The sequence below is a fragment of the Exserohilum turcica genome, assembly GCF_000359705.1.
Source record: "Exserohilum turcica Et28A unplaced genomic scaffold SETTUscaffold_11, whole genome shotgun sequence".
Classification (NCBI taxonomy): Eukaryota; Fungi; Ascomycota; class Dothideomycetes; order Pleosporales; family Pleosporaceae; genus Exserohilum; species Exserohilum turcicum.
In genome coordinates this window covers 1603641-1619994 of record NW_007359926.1, presented here as the reverse complement: position 1 = coordinate 1619994, position 16354 = coordinate 1603641, and the positions used below count along the sequence as shown (strand labels likewise).

At 53.4% G+C, this 16354-nt stretch overlaps 6 protein-coding genes across 6 annotated transcripts; 2 read left to right on the top strand and 4 right to left on the bottom strand.

Annotated features, from left to right (window-relative positions):
• Window positions 1-624: 624 nt before the first annotated feature.
• SETTUDRAFT_102616 (uncharacterized protein) lies at window positions 625-2007 on the bottom strand (the record flags this gene model as incomplete). Its single annotated transcript, XM_008024124.1, has 2 exons — window positions 625-887; window positions 945-2007. 2 exons carry the CDS (start codon window positions 2005-2007, stop codon window positions 625-627), a joined length of 1326 nt encoding a protein of 441 aa, XP_008022315.1.
• Window positions 2008-3154: 1147 nt separating this feature from the next.
• Window positions 3155-5401, bottom strand: SETTUDRAFT_25752 (uncharacterized protein; the record flags this gene model as incomplete). The annotated part of the gene is made up of 3 exons (XM_008023662.1): window positions 3155-4773; window positions 4836-5244; window positions 5354-5401. 3 exons carry the CDS (start codon window positions 5399-5401, stop codon window positions 3155-3157), a joined length of 2076 nt encoding a protein of 691 aa, XP_008021853.1.
• A 218-nt stretch (window positions 5402-5619) lies between these two features.
• SETTUDRAFT_167319 (uncharacterized protein) lies at window positions 5620-6273 on the top strand. The gene is made up of 3 exons (XM_008024123.1): window positions 5620-5736; window positions 5813-5937; window positions 6005-6273. The coding sequence occupies exons 1-3, from the start codon at window positions 5682-5684 to the stop codon at window positions 6107-6109; spliced, it is 285 nt and encodes a 94-aa protein (XP_008022314.1). The 5' UTR covers window positions 5620-5681; the 3' UTR covers window positions 6110-6273.
• Window positions 6274-6390: 117 nt separating this feature from the next.
• Window positions 6391-8125, bottom strand: SETTUDRAFT_37123 (uncharacterized protein; the record flags this gene model as incomplete). Its single annotated transcript, XM_008023724.1, has 3 exons — window positions 6391-6622; window positions 6669-7792; window positions 7814-8125. 3 exons carry the CDS (start codon window positions 8123-8125, stop codon window positions 6391-6393), a joined length of 1668 nt encoding a protein of 555 aa, XP_008021915.1.
• Window positions 8126-10545: 2420 nt separating this feature from the next.
• On the top strand, window positions 10546-14572 carry SETTUDRAFT_37122 (uncharacterized protein; the record flags this gene model as incomplete). Its single annotated transcript, XM_008023723.1, has 5 exons — window positions 10546-11637; window positions 11688-11724; window positions 11811-12782; window positions 12847-13390; window positions 13444-14572. 5 exons carry the CDS (start codon window positions 10546-10548, stop codon window positions 14570-14572), a joined length of 3774 nt encoding a protein of 1257 aa, XP_008021914.1.
• Window positions 14573-14899: 327 nt separating this feature from the next.
• Window positions 14900-15542, bottom strand: SETTUDRAFT_102661 (uncharacterized protein; the record flags this gene model as incomplete). The annotated part of the gene is made up of 2 exons (XM_008024122.1): window positions 14900-15256; window positions 15309-15542. The coding sequence occupies 2 exons, from the start codon at window positions 15540-15542 to the stop codon at window positions 14900-14902; spliced, it is 591 nt and encodes a 196-aa protein (XP_008022313.1).
• Between the last annotated feature and the right edge of the window lie 812 nt (window positions 15543-16354).

The following is a 16354-nucleotide window of genomic DNA, read 5'->3' as shown; positions in this document are numbered from 1 at the left end:
GAGGACGATCATCTTGGCACTGCATTTACTCTAGCCTTCTATTCATCATCCACACAGCTCTCTCCAAGCGCAACAAAGTAAACTGCACAGGCAAACAATCGATACGGCAACTAGTAAGCCAAATAGCAATAATATTGTCAAAACACAGCGGACTTTTCTTGGTCCGCTTGCCCAGTACAACGACTCCAACAAACGCCTTTCTATGGATTGCCATGTCATACCATGCCATGGAACATTTGACCAGCACGGACTTAGTGCTATTCCGAAGCCAACCAAACCGCCTTGAACTGTCGCAAAAGATTTAGAAGAGGAAGAAGAAGCAGAAGAAGAAGAAGAAGAATAAGACTCTATGCGGCACATTTCCAAATGGGAATGATGCCGAGGTACAAAGAATGCGCAGCTTGGTAATAAGGACCCAACAGATGGCTGCTGCCAGTAAATCCGCCCTTGGATAACGTACCAGAGCTGAGAGAAGAACAGGAGGGAAAGAAAGGCCAAGGAGGAAAGAGCCAACCAAGGCAAAAAAGGCGCTGCCGCTGAATCTATCAAGCAACCACCCAGCCACCCTTTTTTAATTCTACGACACGGGAGGAGAAGAGAAGAAAATTCCTGTATTGACGAGTGCTAGTCGTCGGCCTCGCTAGGCGCCTCCTCAAGCTTGTGCCTGCGCTCCTCGTCCATTTCCTTGTACGAGGCCCAAGATAGCAGGGTAAACGCGCCAATTATCAATAGACCGCCGACGATAGCGGCGGGTGTGAGGGGCGAGTTGAGTGGCGGCGGGAGGAGCTGGTCGACGAGCGCGACAATGAAAATAGTAAGGAGCGCAGCGACCGACGACAGGACAGGCGAAGTAAGAGAAATAAGGGCGAGGAAAGCGCCGGAAAAGGCTATCGAGTGTTAGCAGGATTATTGGAATGTTTGGTCAGAAACGGGGGTGGACATACTGGCATTTGCCAAAACACTGATAGCCATCATCCATGCTTGCTCTCCCTTTGGCAGTTCAAAGAGTTCCCAACCCATCCAGTGGAGGAAGGGCAGTGGGAGCCATAGCACGCTCAATGTAAAGGCACCAATGAGACTGCCAAACAGGTTTGCGAAAATGACGCCCTTGTTCGGCGCTGCGCCCTCGGGCGGACAGGCCAGTCGCTTGTACAAGACTTCGTAGAGTCCATACAAGACACTTCCAACACCGATGACTAGATTGCCAAAGGCGCGGTTCTCGGCCTCGTGGGAAGGAGGTGCCTTGTCACCGCCGGCTCCGCCTCCTGACTTGGAGCCGTGTTTGGCGGGCGATTGGTCGCCGTATGCAACAACAAAGACACCGGCAATGGCAATGGCCACGGCGACGAGCTTGCTGGCGCGGACCCTTTCGTGCAGGATGGGGATACTAAAGGCGTAGGCGAAGAATGCAGAGCAGTTGTAAATCGCGGTTAGGTCGCTGGCCGTCGTCATGTTCACCGCGACGTACCAGCTGCCTCCTGCCAGGGTCAGGGCGCATGTGATGAAGGTCGTCATCTTGAGCATGTATCGGACCGGCGAGACTTGCGACTGACGAGGCGTGGGATGGAGCGTCTGGTGCTGGACCATGAGGGCCGTCTGGCGCAGGATCTGGACATGTCTGCGCCAAAAGGTCGACCACGGCTCGCTCCAGTGCTGCAGGCGTAGAATGATAACAGTGGAAGGCCACAGCACGACCCACGAGCCATGCGTCATGTACAGCATGCAGTATGGCTTCTCCCACTTCAGCTGGTGCTGGATGTAGACGGCCGTCTCCGTCTGCACGGTGAAGCTGATCAGGCTCAGCGCGAGCAGGAAAGCGGCGTAGGTGTACTTTCTTCTCGTCTCGAGCTTGGCCTGCGTCTCTGGGTCTCGTTCGTGGAAGTGATGTGTGCTCCTTCCCAGCAGGCCCTCGTCCACCGTGTCATCCTCCGTCTTACGGCCTAGCAACGGCGCACTTGCGCGCCCGTCTCTCCCGCGGTCGATTGAAGGTCGAAGATCTGACGGCATGGCCGCGTCGTGCTCATCCCAGTCGTCGAAATCGAGCCCCGAATGGCGCGGACTGGCAGGGCCTCTTGAGCGGGAAGCGCCTTTGCCGTTGGGCGTGCGGTACTGCCGGGACGAGGAGCGTGAGCGAGACAGCTGGCGCGAGCTGGAGCCTGAAACAAGGACGGGCGAGGCGCTGGCGCTGGTGCTGTCGAGGCTGAAGTCGTCGGAGAGGGTGTGTGCGAGGGGGCGAGAGTGCGGCGGAGGCTTCGTCTTTAAAGGAATCGACTCAGGCATACAAGGCAATTGGCTGGGGGGGAAACGAGTGACGGCGCCCAGTGGCAGGTGATGACGGGTGGGCCCGGGGGCTGCGTGTGCGTGGGCGTGGGGTCAGACGGTGCGGCGGGATGGCCTGGGTATGGCGCGCAGGCGTGCGGAATAAGCGTCTATTCTTGGGGGTGTCTGGGGGGCGTGCGTGGGCAGAGGAATTGCTGAGGGCGGATTCTCTGTCCATGGCTTCAGGTTGGCGGCGGCGGCGGCGGCAGAGCGAGCCAAGCCCCCTGCCTGCCGTAACCTCCGTGCGAACTCCGCCCTCCTAACTCGCACGCAGCCCCCAGGGCCCAATCGCGGCCAGGATAACCTCTCCAGCCTACGCGGCTTGCCCCATCGCCCAAATCTCCCCGTCTCAGCCAAGTCCTGCCCGCCTGCATCCAGCCATCCTGTTACTCATAGCAATCCTTTACGAGCGTCTCCTTTGCTGCGTTGACTCGCTTCTCTCGGCTGGCCAACATGACCTCGCGCCGCAATCACGTCATACCTTAGCCATATCTTAGCCGCATGCATAGTCGAATCACAACCCAGCTGCATCGGCCTGGTACCGCGTCACCCTCTTTCAGATGACCCGGCCTCGAAGCCTGCGTGCATCGTCAAGTGACTGGCTTGCTTGGGCACATGTGAAAGCACACGAGCCCAACTCGCACACATCCCACGCATCCATCAAGACCGAGACATCAAGGCTTTTGTTATCTTGGTCATAAACACTCGTTACCCTCCCTAAACCCAGACCCAGACCCAGACCCAGACCCAGGCTCCCCAACCAAGGAAAACTAAAAAAGAAAAGCATCGGGGGAATCAATACGTCGAAGAAATACTGGGCCAAAACACTACCAAATCACACTGGGCTCCCGTCCAGTCCCTCTGCCCGCTCCTGCGTCTCTGCCTCTTCCAGCTCCTGCAGGATCTCGGGCAGCATGCTCTCCACGTCCTCTTCCCGTTCACCCAGTGCTTTTGCAATCAGCTTCTTATACGTGCCCTGCTTCTCGCTCATGCCTGCCACGCTCAAGTTGCCCACCACTTCTCGCACCAGCTCTCTCCGCTCAAGCTGTGCCCTGTGTAACAGCAACGCAAGCCGCATCTTCTCTGTAATGTCCACCGGTGACGTGTCGCTGTTTTGCTGCGGCATGCTACTGCACAGTCGACGCAGCTCAGCCTTTTGCTCAATTTCCAAGAGCGACTCTGCTTCTTCTACCAGCAGCCGTAGCTCCTCTTCTTGCTGCCGGTCTGCTTCGTCGTCGTTGAGGTCAATATGCAGTCCGTTCGACGTGCCTTGGAGTTCGGCCACTTGTTTCCGCACAGCCTCGAGCTCGGCTTGCCGTCGCTTGACTACGCGTTCTGCGTCAAAAAACTCGGCCTCCTTCTCCTGAAGTTCGGCCTCGTATGCCGCAGCCAGTTCTTCGCACTTCTCGAGCAGCGTTGGCGCTACCTTGGTCATCAAATGCGAAGCAGTCTGTGACCGATACTGCATTGGTTCTCGCACCGCCATGCTGGGGAAGGGCACTGGCATCAGGGGCCCACCATCCAAATGTGGGACGTGCCCATTGATTCGGTGCTCCGGCGGTGGTGCAAACGGTGACGATGAAGCTTGGCGTGCTCGACTGTGCATCCTCCGTCTTTGATTGAGCTCCCGGATCAGGTCGTCGGCAGTCTCGCCCTTCTTGTTTGGAATGTCCACGGCAACGTTACGTCCCAGCAGGCTTCGCACACACTTCCTGGCGCCGTTTCGCGCAGCAATCATAATGGCTGTGTCGCCATTCTGGTCCGCCGCATTCAGCAGCCTCGTGACTTCTTCCGGTATCCATGTTTCCGAGAGCTTGTTGATGATGCAGTCGAGATACCATCTTGCGCATACGTACTTGTTCGAGCTGCTCGTCGTCGCTGCAATGTGATGGAATACGGTGCTGCCAAACCAGTCTGTCCTGTGCACCGTTTGCTGGAAGATCTTGACCATGCTCGGCATCGTCTCCTTGTCAAAGTTGTTGGTAAACATGACGGCGCGCATCAGGGGCGTCTCCAGGTTATTCGAGAGACAGTCCAAGCGTGCTCCTCGATGTATCAGCTCCTTGACCACACCGACATCACCCATGGCCGCTGCCCAGTGCATGGCGGCGTGGCCCTTTTCGTCAATCGGCCGGTCCAGGTTTATGCTCGGGGGTGGTTCGGGCCATGAGACGGCTGCTTCGTGGTCGAGCAGCATGAAGTAATCCAGTAGTTGATCTGCCCATATTTGATGCTGCTGGTCGAGCAGAGACATCTGGTCCATGCCCCTTTTGCGCTTCCTGTTCCCGTCGGCCGAGTATTGCGACATGTCTATGAGGTCGGCGTCTCCCAGCATCGACTCTGAAATGACAGTCTCGTTGTCCGGGGTTTCCTCGCGGAAAATCTGCGACCGGACCTGCGAGGCTTCATACGGGTCTTCGCTCACTTGCGACTGCGAATTGGCGACAAAGGCTGCTGCACGACACATTAGCCCCAACTCTTTCTTGCTTTCACACGCTCGCATGAACAGCGCCGACAAGAAGACGGCATGTGTTCGAGCGGGTAGACGTAATTACCATTGCGACTTGCCGCGGCCGTCTGCTTTGGCGGCTTCATGCGATTCGAGGCAGCCGTGGCATGCTTGGGCGCTGGGGGCGGGCTCTTGTCACCGGGGACGTAATCGAATATGGCTCGCATTTTCTCCAGCACGCCGTTTCGCTCAGCCAGACCGCGCCCCTCTTCGAGCGGTATCCATGTGCCCTGGTATTTGCCATAGCCACCCTGGACCTTCTCGTGCACGCCCTTTTGCACCTCGCGCTCGAGGATGCGGGTTCGCGCCGGCTTGTCATAGTCGGCTACCTTGAGGATGTGCGTAGCGTTGATCCAGTCGTCGGCACGGCGGCGCATGACATGGTTGCCGTTGACATTGCACTCGTAGACGGGGACCTGAGGCGGGTGTCAGCAGGTGGTGGCCGACGGGTGGGTGGGCATAGCATGGTGCATGGCAGCGCTGAGGGGACCTTGAGCGGCCTGGCAGCGGCCGGTCGCAACGCACATTACTGTATGTCGCCGAATAGATCTTGCCATCTGGCGCCGGGGGCATTTTCACCATTCAATGAGGCACAGGTGGCGTCTCGCAGGCGTGTCAAGTGATTTCGTGAAGGCGTGTCTGCGGTTCGCGTCAGACCTGGGGGGAAAGTCGCGTTGGCAAGGGCCGCGGTCGCGCCTGCCCTGCCAAGCATTGGGGTCGGCCGGTGGCAGCTTCCCTTTGCCGACCGCAGTGAACCTCAGCAAGCTCGCCGGCCAACGTCGCTCCCGCCCACCCTCCACCCCTCCACCCCTCCGCGCGCCATTGAAGACGAAGACGCCTCTGGCCCGCCACCATGACGCTGAAAGACTCGATCAAGCATGCCGTCGGTCTCGGCGGCGAGCCGCGGAGTGAGTGCTGCCATGTCTCGACACCCACCCACACAATTGGCCATGGACGGCCACACACTGACAGCCCATTGTGCAGAGGCTACCCGCGAGGAGATGAGCGCCGCCAAGCTGCCGCTCCCCTACCGAGACTCATGCGCACATCTCCTGATCCCCTTGAACCGGTGTCGGTACGAGGAGTACTATCTGCCGTGGAAGTGCGAGGTGCGCAGACGCCAATTTCCCACAGACGCGGGGCGAATACAGACAGGCCGACTGACCACATGGCTAGAACGAGCGACATTCATACGAAAAGTGCCAGTACGAGGAGTTCAAGGAGCGCGTCAAGAAGATGGACGAGCTGAGGGCAGCAAAGGCCGGAGAGCGAAGCAACTAGAGCGTCGACTGATGACGGTAGAGGGCGGGAATGACTGTCATGAGCGGACACCGCTGCATGTATATACCGAAGCAGCAAAACGCATGCAATTTCACCAGAGATGCCTAGAGGCTACCAGACATGATACAATAGTTTGGGCACACGGCAACATGTCAGTGCCGTTTCACGCCCGACGACCGACCTATCCCAGGTCTGCGCACACACAACAGCACTGCAACCATGCCATCTTGGGACTTAGCGCTTCTGCATTCAAAGAGACATTGATATCTAGCATAAACAGTTTACAGCCTCGCCTTGGTATCTTCCTGGGCAGCCTTTTCTCTCAGCTCCTTTCTCAGAATCTTTCCCGAAGGATTCTTGGGTATCGCATCGACAAATCGCACGCCACCTTCTAGCCGCTTGTATTTTACCACACGCTCAGCAAGCCATGTTTTGATAATCTCCGCAGTCTCTGGTGTGGCCTTGCCGCTAGCTTGCAGCGAGATGTAGGCACGCGGCACCTCGCCACCATCGCTGACCATGATTAGCAGATATTCGCTCAGGGCAATGTTGAACTTACACGGTGACTCCAATGACAGCAGCATCCTGTATGTCGGGGTGCTCCAGCAATAGGGCTTCCAGCTCTGCTGGCGCAACTTGCAGTCCCTTGACCTTGATCAGCTCCTTCTTTCTGTCCACAATGTAAATGTGGTTATTGGCGTCTGCATATGCTATGTCTCCCGTCTTCAACCACCCGTCTTCCGTCTTCGTCTCCTTTGTCGCGTCGGGCTTCTTCCAGTACCCCTTCATGACATTCGGGCCGCGGAGCCAAATTTCCCCCCTTTCGCCTTGAGGCGATTCAACCTTGCCTTTGTCGTCCAAGACAATCTTTGCCTCGCAGTTTGGCACGAGTTCTCCTACCGAAGCATTATGATAGGCGATTGCGGGATCCCACAGGGTACCAGTGCACGTGATTTCCGTCATGCCCCAGGCATTCGTAAGCCTGACATTTCCACTTGGCCAGAGGCGTTCGAATTCTGCCATGATCTCTCTGCCAAGGGGAGCAGCACCGCAAGTTACGTTTTCCACGGAGCTTAGATCATACTTCTTGGTTGCCGGGTGCTTTGCCATGGCTACCACAATCGGTGGCGCGAGATTCAGGTCCCTGATGCGATATTTTTGTACGTATTCCAGCATCTTCAGGAAGTCAAACTTGGGCATTATGTAGATGGAAGAGCGACTCTTCACCGAGCTTATGCAGTAAGTTGATTGTGCCGCGGCGTGGTACATGGGGAGCAAGGCAATTTGCAACCTGCGCTTCAGCGAACCATCGAGGTTCTTTGAAAAGCAGAGACTCTGACAGGCGTTTGAGACATAATTTCTATGTGTAATCATTACGCCCTTTGCAAAGCCCGTGGTGCCAGACGAGTAGTTGAGCGCTACCACGCGATCCAGTTCTTCGGGAGTCTGAAGATCTGGCCAAACGTATGCCGCGCCGTTTTCTGGCGTGTCGAGGAGATCAGTCCAGTGGCGGAGATGGCCCAACTCGGTGTCCTTTTCTACCTTGCGGCCCTCAAAGGTGGCGACTCCGTCGTCAAAAACGAAGACTTGGTCTGCCCTCAGTCCAGCTTCCTTTGCTGCTGCAACGCCAATGTCCAAGCTGCCTTCTGCGCAAATCAGAAACCGTGGTTCACTGTCCTTTAGCTGCTACGCCAGTTCTCGGACCACGTAGCTGGGATTGGCTCCTGTGAATATGCCTTCCGCCATGATTGTGCCCATGAAAACAACTGGGAAGAAGACGCTGTTCGACGAGAACAGCAGGACGCGATCTCCAGGCTGCAGCCCGGCGCGGCGTATTCCAGAAGCAAGCCGTTGCGAAAGTAGCCGATATTCGTGCATGGAAAGAAAGTGCTTGTCTGGGTTGCTGGCGGACATGATGAGGGGTGTCTTGGGCAGGTCTACCGTAGGCGATTCCAAAACATATGTTGGTATCGAGACCTGCGGGACAGGTATCGTGAAGCGCGATTTGATAACCATGGTGGGCTATTTGTCGCGATGTTTCTAATCAGGATACGTGGTATGCGACTGAAATCAGGAAAACAGAAATAAGTATGGCAAACGATGGTTCCGATATGGCGGTAGGCTTTGGCTGCAGAGAAGAAGCCAGCTTTTGCATTTGCCGTGCTAAAAACTCTTTTCTCTGTCTCGCACGCCGTATCTGTTGTGTGGGCATTAGCACTCTCTCGCTCACATGTTTGCAGATATTAGCTACCCCGTACTATGCAGCTTACTTACATATCGATTTGCGGGGCCGCCTTATTGCATTCAGATAATAGGAGAGTGCTTACTTCAAGATGGATGTTTTTAAATAGTCGTATGAGTAAGTGTTGACGCATGGCTGGACGGAATGCCGGCGGCTATGGACATGCCCCGGTTGCAGGCCAGTGTCGACTCGACATGGCTAAACTGACTACTACGTTGCGGGGGCTGCCTTCGTACCAAGGTATTGGCATCTGGGGTAGCAAGAATGAACCAGTAAAAGCCCCTTGTGCGTGTCTGGAAGAGGCGTAGTGGTACTGTATCACTATGCGTGTGATTACGCATTGCGATTGTTTGGTGCATGAGCGTGGGGGGGGCGGGTATGAAGGTTGGATTCCTCGGTCATGCACGTTCGTATCTACGCACCCGTATTGACTCTCAACAATGTGTTTCGGGTATCCGTTCTTCGCATGCCATTTCTCGTGAAACTATTTAGAGGTCACACCTTGCTGTTGCCTGGACACTTGCATATTCCGGATTCCAGGGGGTGTTCTGCTGGCTCGTTTTTCCTTCTTGGTGTTGTTGCTACGTATAGGCAGGTAGGTACCGACTCCTATAAGTAACAAGGACCTGGAAAAAACACAATGACTATCTGTAGGCGATTCGTGTATCCGGCCTTGGCACACTATGTCCGGTCCGCTTGAGAGAATGTCCGGAGATAGTCTTGTCCGTGACGCTCCTGGCTCGTCAAGCACAAGCACACATTAAGCCGAGAAAGGTTAGTTGTGTTGTGTTGCGAACTCGCGTATACAACGTTGGTCCCAGATCAATGAAACGACTAGGGAACGATCCTTCACAAGTACAATACAGACTGCAGTCCTTGCGTGGACACCAGGGTGGTGGCACAATGTCGGTAGTCGCAGGTATTTCTTGTGTACGGAATAGTAATCAAGATGTCGTTTTAGTCTTCACAGGGTGTGCGAATATGAAAATTGAGTTTGACTTTATGCGGGGAAATCGAATTACATGCAGTTAGCAAGTATGACATCCCTGTCCCTGCGAGACGAGGACCGAATAAGGCGGAATGGCGTTCCCCATGAACTCGAGTCATGCGGTGTTGAAACATCCGCGACCCTCCGGTGTTGTCATGTGATTTAGTGATATAGAGCTTTTTGAGGCTCAAACAGTCTATTCAACTAGACCTAGAGCTACTCTGAGAAACTGTTGCTACATAACTGCATCTATGTGTGCTATTCTACGCTAGTTTAGGGCGGAGGGGTTTTTTTTCTTATAAAACTCGGCTCCTCCACAGCTCTTCTCTTCTCATCAAATTTGCAACTGTAGGGCCTTTGTCCTCAGTGTCATTCTCTCTGTTATTCGATATCGGGTATCGACCTACAATGCGAAAGTTTCGCTGATGGTGATATTCTTTTCTTCGTACGCGGACACACTGTTGTTTCTTGATGGAATTAGAGAGTCAGAACCACAAAGGCATCACGCGATAAGAAAGCCTGGGTATAGAGCGCTTTGCAGTTCTCAGAGAGTAATTGACGGCGTCAAGTATAGACGAGTAGCTGTTTATGGCACTAAAGAGGGCATCTGTAAATCTCAAGATATCAGGGTGAGAGCTGTTGGACGGTCGCAGTAATATTCCAAACACGTGATGTATGGCGCTTCCACTTACACTGTCCGTAATCTGGTACCCTCATCTAGCCTAGCGCAGAGCCAAATATACATATATTTCTTGAGATTGCGAGCATAGATATGGACGTGATTACCTAGCGCCAGAAGCAGGTACGCAGCTGCTCGAGATGCTGTAAATTGCTTCACCCAGTGTCAATAACACGTATGAAAAACAAAATCCTTGATTGCTGCGGTTGCACTGATAAACTAGCAGCATGATTGAGGTTTTCACGTTCATCCCAGTCCGGACAATGTCGTTTTCCAAGAGTGTTGTAAGCTGCGATGCCTCTGCTCGTTCTCTCCGGGGTACCCCCGAGGCACCTGCCACGTCTGCCCGTCTCACGGCCTGTCGCGACCAGTCATGAGTCTCGGCCTCATTCTTACATCTGCACACCTGTATCGCACAATCACACGGCTCGCGTTATGCGACTTGTCTACACTCGCACTCCGGCCCTATTGTCAATGCATCTCGACATACCGTAACACAAGGCGAGAAACCCTAGAGCGCAGCCTCGATGAGTAGCCCAGCCCCGGCGAAGCCCCCTGAAGTAGCTCTTTCTGTTCATTCGAAGGAAGAGCTGCAAGATGTCGCCCTCCATCGTCTCAACACTTCAACTCTCCCACAATTATTGGAGGCGGACACCAGGCCGATATTTATACTGGATATCCACAATGACCCTAGCGGAGCTGAGCACCCGGTTAAGCCTATGTTTTGTAACTTTGCGTTGAGGAAGCAGGACCAATTGCTGAGCCAGATCACTGGCGCTATATCACATGACCTTGAAAAAAGCCACGGCGGCGCAACGTATAGAGAGTTCCGAACCTGGGCAACGAGGACCAATAACTTCCAAGACTCTAGAGACATCTCTCCCTTGACGATTGAGTTTGCGGGCTTTATATGGTCGGATTTCTGCATCCGCCCTCATTGGAGACTGATCACTGGCCATGCAATCTTCCGTAACGATGCCCAAGAGAGAGAATCGTTGTCCGCACCCGCACCACGGCCCCAACAGAAAAGCCTTGGAGCTCCAACAAAGGATGAAAAAAAGGCTTTGGCTTCCGCAGAGGCCATTCCGACCCGGCAAATCATTGGAGATGTCCAGCAGCCTAAATCTTCTGATATGACTATCGGCCCGGACCAAGAAAAGAGTTACAGGCCAACTGTGTCAGCCGTAACCCTGACGACGCCCGACGGTGCCATACCTGATTGGACTGTCCCGCATCCAAAAGGCATTCTTTCGGATCATCTTAAGTTTGTACGAAGTATCGATTGGTCCAAGACACCGTTGGGCGCTATGAACACTTGGTCAATGCAGTTCCGGGAGATTGTTTGCTTGGTCATGCGTAACCCTCACCCATCCTCTGTCTTTTGGGGCGAGGATATGACTATGCTCTACAATGAAGCTTACAGAGATGATGTCGCGGGTGACAAGCACCCTGCTCTGATGGGTACTGGGTTTACCGGTCCCTTCCGCGAGATGTGGGGTACAACGGGCCCTACAGTCCGTGAATGCGCTCGTACCGGTCAGTCTCAGCTCAAGATCAACCAACTGTTACCAATCCTGCGGTACGGTTATCTGGAGGAAGCTTTTTTTACTTGGTCTTTTGTGAGCAGTCATGCCCTCATCCCGGCCATGCAACACTCACATGACAGCAGGTTCCGGTCTTTGGCGGCACTGAGCGCATTCTTGGTTGTAAGTTGCTATGAAAGAACCCACCGCAATCCAAATCATGTCAGCTACATGTTATAAGAGCGACGTGGAATGCTCGAACATCGCAGATGTCCAAACACCTCCGTATCAACATCCATATTTTCATGGCACCAGAGCTTGGCTAATCGATATTTGGGTTTCAGTCTACATGAACGCATTTGATACGACTGTTGAATCCATCAGCAGCAGAAGAATGGAGTTGTTACGCTATCTAGGCGAGCGTTTGAACGCAACACGCACCGTCAAGGAATTCTGGGGTAGAGTTCTAGAGGGTCTAAGCCACAACGACTACGATATACCTTTTGCGCTTTTATATTCAATCGTGGACAACGACGACCCCGAACAGAGTTCTTCGAAATCGCCTACCGCTGGCCCGGAATCTACGAAGAGTTGCATCATTGAAGGATCTATTGGAATTCCAAGAGGCCGTGAGGTCTGCCCTGACAAGTTTGTCCTGGAGGAGAGCGATAATGTTTTGGTCTCAGCCTGCCTAGAAGCTATCCAAACACTAGAGCCCAAAATATTGAATGTAAAGAAAGGAAACCTTCCAAAGTCATTACTAGAGAGTGTTGAATGGAGAGGATACAGGGATCTCAGCACAGAGGCGGTGATACTACCTCTCTGTCCGACAAACTCAGACAACGTTTGCGCCTTATTGCTACTTGGCATCAATCCTCGCAGGGCTTACGACCAGGAGTACAAGACTTTTACGGAGATGCTCAACAGACAGATTTCCACTTCTTTAGCATCGGTGCTTCTCTTTGAAGACGAGGTACGGCTGAGCAAACATGCGGCCGAGGTGGCTACCCTGCAGCGAGAGTTGCTGTCTCAACAGCTCCAGCTGCAGACCAGTCGCATGCGCAAGATGACCGAGTTCTCGCCTTTGGGCATGTTCTTGTTTGATCCAGAAGGACGTCTGTTGGAGGCGAATGAACGTTATTTTGAAATGACTGGACATTCTCACAAAGACCTTGGCAAGGTCTGGTCTGACGATCTGTTGGTTGAACCAAGCAGAAAGGCTTGCCGTGAACTGTGGACAAGTAAGCGATGCTCATACTTATACTTGTTTCTCTTACCAAGAATACTAACGAAATGTACACTTAGAGATTGCGACGACGCACAAACCAGCCAGTTGTGAACTTCAGTTTATAAAATCCAGGTCCCATATTAAGGACATTGACGGCGAGCCTATTGATTATTGGGTTCTCAAATCCAGCCAGCCAGAATTGAGTGCAGATGGCAGGCTTATAAGCGTCATGGGCTCAATTACAGACATCTCGCATCTCAAATGGGCCCAGGGCCTCCAAGAGCGACGGCTACGAGAAGCAGAAGAGGCCAAGCGTCAACAGAATGAATTCATCGACATGACGTCGCATGAAATGCGAAATCCACTCTCTGCAATTCTCATTTGCGCAGACGATATCCGAGACACTTTGGCGCTCCACCCGTTCTCCTGCGACGAAGACCGAGACATGGCCAATGATTGCATTGAAGCTGCGAAAAACATTGCGCTTTGTGTTCAGCATCAAAAGTCCATTGTCGACGACATTCTCACGGTATCAAAACTCGACTCGAATCTTTTGCGCATGAGTCCGATTCCTTCGCAACCTATTGTTCTCGTTCAACGTTCTATGGCCATGTCAGTAAGGTCCGCTTCCTGTTGTTGCTATACGTGTACTCATTCAGTGTTTTCATATTTAGGTTCCGTCCAGAAGCTGAGGCCAAAGATATCGACTTTAAATTTGAACCGCACCCAAGTCTGCGCGAGCTAGACATTGACTGGGTGCTGCTTGATTCTGGCCGACTGATGCAGATTATTGTCAACCTCATCACCAATGCGATCAAGTTTACCCACGATCGTCGTGTACGCATCATCACGGTCCATGTTTCTGCGCGCGCCAACAAACCGGACTTTGATCCAGCCAAAGGGTTTGATTTCGTCCCCCCGAGAATCAAGGTCAAGGATTTTGGCAACGGAGAAGACTGGGGCTCGGGCGAGCCGCTTTTTCTTCTATTCCAAGTCCAGGATACTGGTTGTGGCCTTACACCAGAGCAGAAAACACTATTGTTTGAGAAGTTTGCTCAGGCGTCACCACGTACACATTGCAAATATGGTGGCAGCGGTCTTGGGCTCTTCATCGCACGCCGGCTTGCTGAGCTCCACGGAGGACAGGTTGGATGTTCCTCGGAGGCCGGCGTCGGCAGTACCTTTGGTATCTATTTGAAATGCAAACGCATGATGCCGCAGGATGTCCGTCTACCTGAAGACGCAACCCAAAAGCCATTGGAAGCGGAATACACAGTTTCCCCACGCAAAGCACTAAGAACATCACCTAAAGCGGGTCACCAACGTCTGAAGTCGACGTCAATATCACATTCCATCCAGGCATCTAACCAGCAGAACTCCAAAGAAAAAACCCTCCACGTTCTCATTGTAGAAGATAACCTCCTGAATCAGAGGCTACTCTGCAAACAGCTCAAGAAAGCAGGCTGCATCGTAAGCACAGCCGATAACGGCGTGCACGCCTTGAAGCACCTCGCCAACACGCGGTTCTGCGTCGCCAACGGCACACCCCTCACCATTATCCTCATGGACTGCGAGATGCCGGAAATGGACGGCTTGACGTGTTGCAAGCGAATACGGGAGATGGAGCGGCACGGGCAGATAACGGGGCATGTTCCGATTATCGCTGTTACGGCGAATATTCGTGGGGCCCAGATTGACGAGGCGAGGCAGTCGGGCATGGACGATGTGATTGGGAAGCCGTTCAGGGTACCAGATCTGCTGGCCAAGATGAGGGGGTTGTTGAGGAGACTAGAGGAGGGTTGAAGTTGAATTCATAGCAACTATTTTTCATGTTCCTATTGCGTTTGTAGTTTCCTTGGGTATTTTGATACACGAGGTTGAAAGATTAGCGCATCTTGAAATGAAATGAATTCATACGTTAAGGTGTAATTAGGCTGGGCAAAAAAAGAAAAAGGAACTCGCGGCCTTTGGTGGTAAGAGTGGAATTAGCGCGACGTCACGGCTTGATAGACAATGGCAATGTATTTTCATGTGTCATTACTTTTGTAGTAGTTTCATGCTATAATAAGCTATCTGAATTACCGTTTCAGGTGTCATAAGCTTCGCCACAACTCCGCATCGATCAACGATTTACTTTGTGGAGGGGTTAGGATTGATGGTGCCCTCGGGGAACTTGCGGAAGATATCAGCAATGTGATCGATGGGCGCAGCCAGCATGCCCATTGGGCCCTCGAAGAGCGGGTTCTCGCCGGCGCTGGGATGACTCCTCGACGGTACCAGCATCTTTGTGCGTCCAAAGTTCTTGGCCAAGCTCTCTGACGCGCCCTTGTTCTCAGGCGAAGACAGCGCCTTCTCGAGGATAGGCAGATCATCCCTCTCCTCCTCCTTGATGTGCTCGCCTAGGAAGGTCCAGAGCTCCTTGAGCTTGGGCACGTAGTTGGAGTCGGTGGCTTTCATGTTTTGGAATTCCTTGAGGAACTCTTTGACCTGCGTGCGGGTTAGCCTGGCTCCGCATGATGGTAGGGCCGAGTCATCTTACCTGGTGATGTTGCTTGCGGTCCTTCTCAGCGTGCTCGTGGCCCTCCTTGCCGACATACTTCTCCATAGCAGGGTAGACAAGCAGCTCTTCGGCTACCGAGTGGCGGGCAAGCTCCCAGGTGAACTGGTTGCCGAAGCGGGTCTGGTGATCGACATCGTCCGAGTTGATGACCTCGTTGTAGTACTGCTCGAGCTCACGATGGTCCTTGGTAATGACTTCTGAAATGGTCGACATGGCTGCAATGCGGATACGGCCTGTTGCGAACTTGTTGTTGTTTACTACCACGCGAGTGATGTGGGGCCTGGAGGCAGCTCTGGTGATGGAAGAGGCAAAGAGACGGGGAATGGACATGCTGGAGAGGGGAAAGAAAGGTTCAAAGCAAGGGCAAGTAGATGGGGGGTTTTAATACGCGTTGTTGCAAGCAAGGTGAGAGAGACTGTTGGCCTCGCCATTGGCGCCTTTATTCGGCGAGGCAGCGTTGTCTACTTGTGCGTCATTGCATCGCAACATGTTTTACACTTGGCCTTTCACCACTCTTCTCATTGGCAAGGAGGCAAACGCCGTGTCTGTGCGCCGATGCCACTGTTTGCGATGGAGGCTGGTCGTGAACCGGCTTATGCCCGAATTAGCGAGATGCTTATTGGACAGCATCACTAGGACGTCACCATCGCTAAGTACCTCAACCACAGACTCCGCGACTCTGTACAGAACCCAGACATGTGTCGAAATTAATATCGCTGGCTGCACGCATCAGGATTAGCCGGTGTATAGTGAATTGGCATGTGCAAGACCTCAATCTGCCTCGGGGCTAAGTTGGTATAATGAAGTCGAGTAGATGGGCAGGGTAACGCCAAGATATCAAAGTGCTCCGCGGTGCTCTCGCTTTGGTGTACGTCACTCGTCTCTCATAGCAACGGCATTGGTAATATGAAGGACATGAGTGGTGCAGACGACTCCGCTGCTGCTCGAGATCTTCTGCGTCATCACAACGTCGGCTGTACTGCACGCGGCGCTATCTAATAGACGTATCTACTGATGTCTGGCAC

What these genes read in the sequence shown, in the direction of transcription:
- SETTUDRAFT_167319 (XM_008024123.1), top strand. Translation starts at nt 5,682, where the DNA reads ATGACGCTGAAAGACTCGATCAAGCATGCCGTCGGTCTCGGCGGCGAG. An exon ending in TCTCGGCGGCGAGCCGCGGA is followed by an intron (nt 5,737 to 5,812) that starts GTGAGTGCTGCC and finishes CCCATTGTGCAG; the next exon opens with AGGCTACCCGCGAGGAGATG. An exon ending in ATCTGCCGTGGAAGTGCGAG is followed by an intron (nt 5,938 to 6,004) that starts GTGCGCAGACGC and finishes CCACATGGCTAG; the next exon opens with AACGAGCGACATTCATACGA.